Here is an 11,393-nt window from a genome sequence, read left to right as displayed (position 1 = left end):
TTTTTTTAGCACAATCACAGCTTATTGCAGCCTCAACCTCCTGGGCTGAAGGGATTCTCCCACCTCAGCCTCCAAGTAGCTGAGACTATAGGCATGTGCCACCACACCTAGCGTTTTACTTTTTAATTTTTTGGTAGAGACAGGGTCTCACTATGTTGCTCAGGCTAGTCTCAAACTCCTGGGCTCAAATGATGCTCCTGCCTCGGCCTCCCAAAGTGGTGGGATAACATGACTGAGCCATCACACCCAGCGTCTGCCCAGTCTTGAATAAAGAGAAGCATCAATATGACCCAGGATATTGTTTAACTAGCTAAAAAGTAATTCTCCTGCAACTACTATATAAACACTATCTTCTTATGAGGTCATTATCCTGCCTCAGTCTCCTGAGTAGCTGGGATTACAGGCGCCTGCCACCATGCTCGGCTAATTTTTGTATTTGTAGTAGAGAGGGGGTTTCACCATGTTGGCCAGGCTAGTCTCAAACTACTGACCTCAGGTGATCCGCCCACCTCAGCCTCCCAAAGTGCTGGGATTACAGAAATGAGCCACCGCGCCCAGCTACTCAATGAGGTTTTATCAAATATTTTATTTGAAAAACCTGGCGATTTTTGTAAGCTGGCGATTTTTGAGAGCACTGCATCACACTGTTTTTGAGGCATCTCTGGGCTGTAACTGTCTTCTTTGATGGGAGTTGGTTTTCAGGGTGATTTTTTTTTTTTTTTTTTTGAAGAGGCAATTTAATTGACCAAGTTGAGAAAAGTCATTGTGTATGTGTGTATACATTATATGATTGTGGCCAGAATTACTCATTTAAAAAGAAACTAAAACAAGGCCAGAAGGGGGGAATAACATCCTAGAAAGTGACAAATGACTCCTGCAAGATACATACACAGAAACTTCCAGGTCCTTTCTGGAAGAAACAATATGCTCTGGCCCGTGATACTGCTTACAAAGTAGAAACAGAGATTCTATCCTGGCAGCACTAGAAATGCTATACTTTGTCACATTTGCCCATTCCTAAGTTACAAGGCCCACAGAACCCAGTGTAGGACCTTCCCCCGCCAACTCCAGCTGACTGAAACAGGATGAGCATGTAACCCAGGGCAGCCAATGCAAGTGTTAGCTAGAAACTTCTGTGGCCTGGCAGATTCCCCACTGTTGAATCTGAAGTAAGAAAAACCAAGAGAGGTGGGTGGATCACTTGAGGTAAGGAGTTCAAGATCAGCCTGGCCAACATGGTGAAATCCTGTGTCTGCTAAAAATACAAAATCTTAGCTGGGCATGGTGGCCGGCGCCTGTAATCCCAGCTACCCGGGAGGCTGAGGCAGGAGAATCACTTGGACCTGGGAGGCAGAGGTTGATGTGAACTGAGATCATGCCACCGCATTCCAGCCTGGGCAAGAGTAAAACTCCGTCTCAAAAAAAACAAAGAAAAGAACGAAGAGGCCAAGAGAATCAGAGTCAGATGACATCATGGCACACAGAAACCTGTGGGAGCTAGGAAGTACAGAAAAGATAAAACAGGTTAAAAGGAAGCAAAAGACAGTGGCAACAAGCTGAATCCCAGTGACCATGTGCTTCTGCAGAACAGCCTCTATCCTTGGCACTTTTACTTCAAATTCAGCCCAGCTTTATGAACTCCCCCCTCTCCCCACCCTGTTAGTCCTGCAAAATCTTTCCTGATAGCTATTGTACTGAACACCTCCTGTCTGTCAGGGTCCTGTGTTAAACACTACATAGGTTTCCTCCTGAGCCTTAACACCTCTGAGACACAAGTATTACTATCCCCATCTCATAAGTCTCAAGATGTTTAAATAATAAATCAGTTATTTTACTTATGTGAGGACTTGAATTGAGGACTCCAGAGTCCTTGTTCATAACTGTTAAGCTGTACTAACATACGTGATGATGTATCGTTGTTAAGGCCCTGCACACACCCTGCTCCCACCAATTTGATCTAACTTGGCAAAAGTATCTTTTGCCTGTAAGAGTCTGAAACATTTTAAAACAAAGAACACTCCTCTGTGTATAAACCCTGTGAGAAATGACTATTCCTTTGCTACAGATAAAGAACCGGAGCTAGGAGAGGCAAGGAGGCTCACACCTATAATCCCAGCTCTTTGGGAGGCCTTGGCAGGATTGCTTCAACAGCAGCCTGAGCAACACAGACTTTTCTAAAAAAAAAAAAAAGAAAAAAAAAAAGGCCCCGTGCAGTGGCTCACACTTGTAATCCCAGCCCGTTGGGAGGCTGAGGGGGGCAGATCATGAGGTCAGTTCAAGACTAGCCTGACCACATAGTGTAACCCCATCTCTATAAAAATACAAAAATTAACTGGACATGGTGGTAGGCACCTGTGATCCCAGCTACTCAGGAGGCTGAGGCAGAAGAATTGCTTGAACCCAGGAGGAGGAGGTTACAGTGAGGTGAGATTGCGCCACTGTACTCCAGTCTAGTGACAGAACGAGGCTTTGTCTCAAAACAAACAAAAACCAAAACAACAACAAAACAAACAAACAGGGCTAAAGAGAACAAGGTTAGAAGTATCCATCAGGCACAAGGCAAAAAAGCATATTTGGTGACATCAGAGGTCCTTGTCCATAAGACGCTTTTGCTCATGGCTACTGAACTGCCCTCAGGCAACAACTGAGGATGCTTTTTATTGTTTAAAAAGCTAAGACATAGAAGGAAGGGCAGGTGTTCTGTCCCTCCTCAGAGAAAATTTGAGCAGAAATTTGGGATTCTCTTTCCATTTGGAATGAGATCCTTTTATCAACGAGGCTTTTGTGGACTGCTATGAATTAGTAAGTCACAGGGTCTGGTCCTGGTTGAAATAGGCATGAACATCATTTCTCAGATATGCTTCAGAGAAGCCCAGCAGAGCCCTGCACCTCCCCCACCCTATAGGAACCTTGCACACTTTATTATTAATGAAGAGGGAAGTAGGAGTTTCTAATGTTCAGCAGAAAAGGAACAGGGTCATCTTCTTTCACTTTCTAGACAATCAATCAACTTCCATTTATTTTTACAACTGTGGCTAAACCAGAGGTTCATCCAATGGTGACAATGAAAAACCTAGTAAGCAAAGAGTAAATCCGGTTATAGTCAACACCTGGATCCACTCTAAGGGAATGGTGCCTATGTGTGATAATAACAGCTTCTTGATCCAAAGGGCTGACAGATGAAGAGCATGTTTCTGGGGTTTCCCCTTCCCTATCTTGTCTGGTCATGACAGGCAGTTCTCAGGTATTTCTTTAACTGCAGAGTTAAACACATGGTTTCTCTCAGTTGTACTTGATGGGCCGAGTTTCTTCTCCACACCTTCCACTGGACACCTTATCCTTCCCACTGATCCATTTTAGTTACTCACTTTTGAATCTTAAGCAAACACTCCTTGGAGCTGGCCTGCAGTTCTACCTGATAGGGGACTGATGAAAGAAAAGAATAATAGTTGAACTCTCTACTTTATACCAGGCTAAGGATTAGGATCACATCTGCTTCCATCTTTCTGGGATGGCCTCACACATCCCCTTTCACTCAGATTTATGGCTCTTGCTTCACTTGTATTTGAATTGTGCTCACTTTTTGCCAAAGTTTAGGTCCCTGCTGGCTACACAGTTCCTTCCAGAAGGGACTGTGGGATCTATCTGCAACATTTCAATCCACAGGTCTCTTTCATTAGTAAGCTGTGTCCTTGGCAAATCTTTGAGTAAAAAAGAATTTAAAGTGTTACCCAGTCCCACTTCTCATCTACTGTAGAAATACCCTCCAGCATACCCTGGTAAATGCTTGAAATCCACTCAGAAAAGGGAACTCACCATCTAGACAAGACTTTGACTCTTCTCCCTTTTCATTGGGGAAATCAAGGTACAAACTAGAGCTAAATCTCATACTCAAGTTCCTAGTGGGTTGCCAATGAAGCCAGAACCCTGGCTTTGGGATTCCCAGAACCTCTAAATTTTCCCATGGTATATAGGTCCAGATTCTGGCTAGAAAGCTCTTAATACCAATTTGCTAGGGTTCCGGCCATCATGTCTTGTTCTGTATTATTGGGCTTTTTCACTATAAGTTATGAGAGCAGTCTAGGTCTCACACACATTTCTTGTGCCTCCCGTGGTCCCTGGTATTGTGAATGTCATAGAGCAGATGTTTTGTAAGTGTGATTATCCTACAGAGCAACATGTTCAGACATAGCCTTCCCAGAAGCAAAGTTAGCTGGCCAACACTTTTCCTAGTGTATAACTAGAGAGTAAGGGTTGGGCTAGGTGATAAGGAAAAGGGTCCTTTCCTTATCACTTCATCAAGAAAATGTCCTGTCTAAACATTTCCACACCTTGTTCTGGGCACCTCAGGAAGAAGCAGAGGAAACAAGAGAGTATTGGAATAAACAAAGCATTTTCTGCCCAAGATGTTAGACTTTTGCATTCTGTCTTCTACCTCAGGCTTCCAAGCAAGAGTAAAACGACAAATCAAATAAATTTTAGTCAAGTTTCAGCAAGAATTTATCTACGTTGACTTTGCTGTCTTATTTAGCTTTGCTTGGACAGAAGCCAAAGACAGAGACAGAATTTTGGCAGGAAAAGGAATGTATCACAAGAATTTTTTAAAAATAATTCCTAGAGGCTCACTTTTTTTCTTTTCAACAGTCTCATTTTGTAGATGAAAATCCATAAAGGAAATGGAACTTATGCCCAGGCACAAAGCTATTTAGGAGCAGCCTCAGATACTCCCAGGTGATTAAATGACCCCAAGAAAAGAACACATGGTAGTCAAGGTCCCTAAAAGCAATACAAGCAGGAAGAAACTATTGTCAGTTTGCTGTGCTTAGCTCTCAGTGATCTAGGAAGTTCCTCAATCTGTCCACTGCCAATGGGATAGAGCCAGATATGGTGAACATACACTCTCTGATGGCTCAAGAAAGCCGTATCACAACACTGTTATCATCTCACTACTGAGGATCAAGAGTTCACTGGCACTTTCTGAAGCTCCATGCTTCTGCAAAGTGCTGTGATTTTTGTTGCTGATGATGATCAAGAACATCAGACACCAGGAATGGAGAAGCCAACTTACTGGCTTGGAAAAGATAAGGAAGAATTTGATGTGAACAATTTCAAGAACATGGTGTAGGCACAAATTTTAGGCTGATCTGTCATTGCTGAGCCAGTTATTTCTCTGAGATCTGTAGCTTTTAAAGCTGGGCTGAGAAAACTGTTCCCAATTTTTTAACCAGGACCTTGGCAAAGGTTTCTGGCAGTTTAAATGCCAGTAAGAGCCTGTTTCAAATCAAGCCAGTATAGTTAAGGAATATTTTCCTTAATCATCTTTTAAAGTCAGATTCCTTGTTCACCCAATATTAAACAAAATTTATGTCAAAAATTAATCTAAGAAACATAGGAAGGCAGTCTTGAATTACCAAGTTTCAGGGAAAGGCAGCCACAGAGGCATGTGAACAGATCTTGGCTGGTTTTGAGAGAGGAGGCAGCAACATAAACAGTGGCTTAACCACTTTCTCTGACAACCACCTTACCTATCAAGGAGCTAATAAAAGGCTTTAAACATTTTCATGCCTCATGATGGGATTCCAGTTTTGTATGCTCTTCCCATGTACCTGTCTCTACCTAGAGACATAGTCTACCAACAACCTGCTGTTCTCCAACCTCTCCACAATATTCTTGTAACTTCTGCTTTTGCTGTATCTTTGAAAAGATGGAGATGCTCGGCTCCTTTCCAAGTCTTTCTGGGTTTCAAAATGTGGTATTCTTGTAATGGTGTGAAATTCCAAAACACAAGTATGTCTCTAGTCAAGTGTATCAGACCCCAAATTCATTGATGTGCCAGATAATAATTACCATGGGTGTTAGATGAGGCTCACAGGCTTTCTCTTGGATTTTGCACCCTGCTGTGAGCATATACAACCATGAAGCCACAGAGATTTGGATTTACAAAACTCCCCCTCCACTCCCTTCCCCATACCACTGGTTGGCCTCTAGACCTTCAGTGTTGACACCCAGGCCGGAAGTTTCAAGCCCAGTTATCAGGGGACCTGGTGGGTCCGGTGGCTGACCCGATGGGTCACTATTACCCCCACAGCCTCCATTGTGGCCTGAACGCAGGTGGTCCTTAAGTGTCTGTTTGTAGCGAAAGCTCCTGCCACAATAGGAGCAGGGGTAGGGCCGCTCCCCAGTGTGGATGCGCTGGTGTTTCATGAGGTGGTGCTTGCGGATGAAGCTCTTGCCGCAGTGAGGACAGCTGAAGGGCCGCTCACCTGTGTGCAGCCGCCGGTGGTTCAGCAGGTGCTCCTTGCGCATGAAGCTCTTACTGCAGTCAGTGCAGGGGTAAGGACGCTCACCTGTATGGATCATCTGGTGGCGGATCAGGGCCGAGTGGCCATTGAAGTCAATGCCACACTGAGGGCAGGAGAATGGGCGCTCTTGCGCATGACCCCGCTGGTGGAGCAGGAGGCTGATTTTCAAGCTGAAGCTCCTGCCACACTGGGCACAGCGGAAGGGCCTTTCGCTTGCATGAGCTCTCCGGTGGCTGGTGAGTCGAGCCTGGTCAGCAAAGCGCTTGGGGCAATCAGGACAGGGGAAAGGACGCTCGGTGCTGTTATGGACCCGAAGATGGTAGGTAAGTCTTGATGGGTGGGTAAAAGTCCTGGCACAGTGTGGGCAGGTGGGGGGCGTCTCACTGGCATGGTCCTGGGAGGTGCTGCTGAGGTCCGCCTGTGGAGTAAAGTGCTTAGGGCACTGGGCACAGGGTAAGGGGTGCTCAGTAGCATGGCTACATTGGTGGGTCAGCAACATGTCTTGGCTGAGACTCTTGCCACAGTGGTGGCATGAGAACACCTGCTCACCAACTGGAGGTGGGAGGGGATAGCTACCCAACTGAGTAAAAGTCACTTGTCCCTCAGAGGCTTCAGGCAGGTCAGTGGCTGGACGTCCAAAAGGTGTCATGGATGTAGACTGCTGACTTTTGAAAGCCACATCTGAAAAAGCATCCTTTGCTGCTGCTGGTGGTGGTGGAGAAGAGAACGGGACCGGAACCTCAGGGCACAATGAGGATCTAGCAAGGCCTTCAGCTTTGATGACAAGCTCTTCATCTGAAAGGAAAGACTCCAGAGTTATACCCATCAATAACTGTCCCACTAGCAACTCTCATGCATTCCTACCCAGCTCTAACCAATCACTCTGCGCTCTTAACTGGCTCAGATCAGAAACCCAGCGGAAGGCTGCAATAATAACCAAGACATGTGGTCTGTGTGGCAACTCATAAGAAAAATGAAATTAAATTATGTATTTATTTTACTTTATGATAGAGTCTCATTCTGTCACCCACGCTGGAGTGTAGTAGCATGACCTCGGCTCACTGCAGCCTCCACCTCCTGGGTTCAAGTGATTCTCCTGCCTAAGCCTTCCAAGTAGCTGGGATTACAGGCATACACTAGAGTGCCCAGCTAATTTTTGTATTTTTAGTAGAAACAGGGTTTCACCATGGTGGACCAAGGGTCTCGAACTCCTGGCCCCGAGTGATCCACCTGCCTCAGCATCCCAAAGTGCTGGGATTACAGGCGTGAGCCACAGCACCCAGCCCTCATCTGAAAATTTAATATTGTACCTCTTCTTTTTTTTTTAAGACAGAGTCTCACTCTGGAGTGCAGTGGTGTGATCTCAGTTCACTGCAACCTCCACCTCCCAGATTCACCACGCCCAGTTAAGTTTTGTATTTTTAGTAGAGACGGGGTTTCCTCATGTTGGCCAGGATGGTCTCAATCTCTTGACCTTGTGATTCGCCTGCCTTGGCCTCCCCAACGTGCTGGGATTACTGGCGTAAGCCACCGCACCCGGCCTATTGTACCTCTTCTATGCTATCTGTTAACAAACAGAAAATCCTTGGCATCAATCTTCCCAATGTTATTTTCATTATGTTTTACCTCTGCTCAAGAACTTTCTCTGTTATCTGTTGTGACAAAGCTTAAAATCATGTAATTATCTACTCCTATTTCTCTCTATTCTATCAGATCAATCTGTCACAGTGGTTAGCTGTCTCTACTTCCCCTGAGAACAGAGTACATATTTCTGCTATGCATCTTTACTTATTCTGTCCTTGCTTTTGCAGAATGCTTCCCCCCTCTCTCCACCTTCCCAAATTATACCCAGCCATATCATACCAATCTTTTAAGGTACAATTCTCGTCTTATGCCCTTCTTGAGGTCTTATTTAAATACCTAAACTACAACTGATGCATGTTCTCTATTTTTTAGAGACAGGGTCTCCCTATGTTACCCAGACTGGTCTTAAACTCCTGGGCTCCAGTGATCCACCTACCTCAACCTCCTCCCAAAATGCTGGGCTTACAGGCATGAGTCACCAAGCCCAACCTGATGCATGCTCTTGAAACTTCTCATTCATTTATATAAGTCATCCACCTAATCATCCTTGACACTTAACAGGCTTGCCTAGTACTAATATGTATGTGCCTAGTGTAAGTTTCTTCAAGAGCTGAAACTGTCTTATTTTGCATTTGTGTTTCCCAGTCTAAAAGAACACAGAGCACAGAAAATACTAAAAAAAAAAAAACAAAAAAAAACAGACTGCATTAAATTGTATAAATGACTGAGATCCTTCTGATCTTGAGATTCTCTTCTAGAATACAAATGACAAAAGTATCTTAGATACTTCTATTTCTTCTTGCATCATTGATTTTCCTTTCACTGAGGGAGGGCTCTTACTTAACATTTCCATTTACAGCTTTCCAATGCCATTTCTGTCTCCGGGGCTTGTCTCTCCACCCCACTCCCCCTTTTTCTACCTTTTCTACATGATTTTCAAATGTTCTTCTGTCTTTCCCCATTCCCATAATTTTGGTTGGTCTGTATGCACTTATTTTTCTTCCTCTGACAATTCTCATTTGTCTTTGCATGTAAATTTTCTCACTCCCTTAAAATTTATCTTAGTGACTGTTTGGTTTCATTTATAATGTATTTGAGCATGTCTTTGTTTCTTTCCCTCATTCTTCTCCCACATCTTTGCCTCTACAAACCCATTTCACCTGCTTTTCTTCAGTCAGTCCTGGTATGAGCTGGATATGAACATGAACACCTTTTTAATTTCTTACTCACCAGCATAAGCGCTTTTGTAAACGTCACTTTCCTTGGTCTCCGGTGGGGCCCCAACCTGAGGCTCTTCTTCTTGTTTAATCCAAGACAGAATATCTGATGTTGAAATACCAGGCTCTAATTTGTGGGAGAAAAAAAAAAACAGCACTCAGGAACTCGAATGAGAAGGTGAAATAATCATGTTGGTTTGTCAAATGCTATATTTTGCCCAAATATTTATTTATAAATAACTACAACAACAACACAGAACCAATCTTTTAAAAAATGCATATAGGCTGGGTGTGATGGCTCACACCTGTAATCCCAGCACTTTGGGAGGCCAAAGCAGGTGGATCATCTGAAGTCAGGAATTCGAGACCAGTCTGGCCAACATGGCAAAACCCCATCTCTACTAAAAATACAAAAAATTAATCAGGCATGGTGGCAGGTGCCTGTAATCCCAGCTACTCAGGAGGTGAGGCAGAAGAATCACGTGAATCCATGAGGCTGAGACTTCAATTAGCCAAGATTGCCCCACTGCACTCCAGACTGGGCGACACCTCAAGATTCCATCTCAAAAAAAAGAAAGCACACAAACTTTAGAGGAGCAAGTTCAAAATGAAAACAAATTTATGTAGTTTTATATGATACACTCAGCTTGATTCTCTATTTTTAGTGAGCCCATTTAAAACAAATCACAGTTTTTATATTGGCAATGACTCCCTGAAATAATCTTCAATCACCAGTATATTTTGTTTCATTAGCACTCTTACATTCAAAATATTTTCACTTTTTTTCTCTCCCAGCTTGTTTATGAAATAACAAAGTAAGAAATATTTTCTCCATTTAAGTAGAGAGGCCTATAGAAATTAAATTGCCAATAGGAAGTATTTACAGTGAAACGCCACATTATCAAAGGTTTACTTTAAAATACATCCAAAGAGGCCAGGCATAGTGGCTCACGCCTAAAATCCCAGCACTTTGGGAAGCCAAGGAGGATGGATCACCTGAGGTCAGTAATTCAAGACCAGGCTGACCAATGTGGAGAAACCCTGTTTCTACTAAAAATACAAAATTAGCAAGGCATGGTGGCACCCTGTGCCTGTATTCCCAGCTACTCCGGAGGCTGAGGCAGGAGAATTGCTTGAACCTGGGAGGCAGAGGTTGTGGTGAGCCGAGATCTCGCCATTGCACTCCAGCCTAGGCAACAAGAGTGAAACTCCATCTCAAAACAAAACAAAAACCAAAACGAAACAAAAGTCTGGGCTCAGTGGCTCACGCCTGTAATCCTACAGCTTTGGGAGGCCAACGCAGGTGGATCACGAGGTCAGCAGTTCGAGACCACCCTGACCAAGATGGTGAAACCCTGTCTCTACTAAAAAATACAAAAATTAGCCAGGCATGGTGGTGCACACCTGTAATCCCAGCTACTCAGGAGGCTGAGGCAGGAGAATTGCTTGAACCAGGGAGGCGGAGGTTGTAGTGAGCTAAGATCGCTCCATTGCACTCCAGCCTGGGAGACAGAGTGAGACTCTCTCAAAACATAAAAAACAAAAACAAAAAACATCCAAATTAAAAAACCCAAAAGAAACAAGACTATAAAAAAAAAAAAAAGTTTTGGTTTTTTTTTTTTTGGAGATGGAATCTTGCTCTGTCTCCCAGGCTGGAGTGAAACGGCATGATCTGGGCTCACTGTAACCTCCACCTCCCAGGTTCAAGCAATCCTCCTGCCTCAGCCTCCAAGTAGCTGGGATTACAGTAGCACACCACCACACCTGGCTAATTTTTTGTATTTGTAGTAGAGACGGGGGTTTCACCATGTTGGCCAGGCTGGTTTCGAACTTCTTTGTCTATTAAATATTAATATATTACCTTTTTCTATTAAATGATACAAGTCATTGTTTCCTAATGCTGGGAGGAAGAAGAATATAGTATCTGCAAGTCCTTCCAGTCTTGGGGGTTCTTTTTGAAAGAAAAAGCACGCAGCCTCTAGAGGCTTTGCACACACTATGCCTCATCTGATCAGTACCAAAAGAGCTGTGCTAGCTATTCCAACCTAGGCCTGTAGGGCTTTTTGTTTTGAACTAAATGAACAAGCTGGCAAGCTGGCAAGCTGACAAGAGAGCTCGTCATGCTCCAGAGAGTACCTTGAAGCTCTCTATAGTTATTGTATCTATAGATTTTTGTATCTTTTCTCTCTTACACTGAAAATCTTGGTTCTTAATCACATTAACATAATCTTTGCTTTAATCAAATGTATGTTTCCAATTAATACCACTATCAACAAAAATATGAACTCAA

The 11,393-nt window shown here is 43.7% G+C and overlaps 1 protein-coding gene across 1 annotated transcript in view; it reads right to left on the bottom strand.

Annotated features, from left to right (window-relative positions):
• Positions 1–2,985: 2,985 nt before the first annotated feature.
• Positions 2,986–11,393, bottom strand: part of ZNF398 (zinc finger protein 398) — a 34,540-nt gene continuing 26,132 nt past the window's right edge. The window contains exons 5-6 of the mRNA XM_017502912.2: positions 9,117–9,230; positions 2,986–7,097 (exon numbers count right to left, since the gene is read on the bottom strand). Of these exons, the coding sequence (XP_017358401.1) occupies positions 5,938–7,097; positions 9,117–9,230 (1,274 nt within the window). The 3' untranslated portion in view covers positions 2,986–5,937. The remainder of the gene's footprint in view (positions 7,098–9,116; positions 9,231–11,393) is intronic.

This window comes from Cebus imitator, unplaced genomic scaffold (genome assembly GCF_001604975.1).
Source record: "Cebus imitator isolate Cc_AM_T3 unplaced genomic scaffold, Cebus_imitator-1.0 Scaffold304, whole genome shotgun sequence".
NCBI classification, from domain to species: Eukaryota; Metazoa; Chordata; class Mammalia; order Primates; family Cebidae; genus Cebus; species Cebus imitator.
The sequence above is the reverse complement of the archived record's forward strand: the minus strand, read 5'-3'. Positions and strand labels throughout refer to the sequence as shown.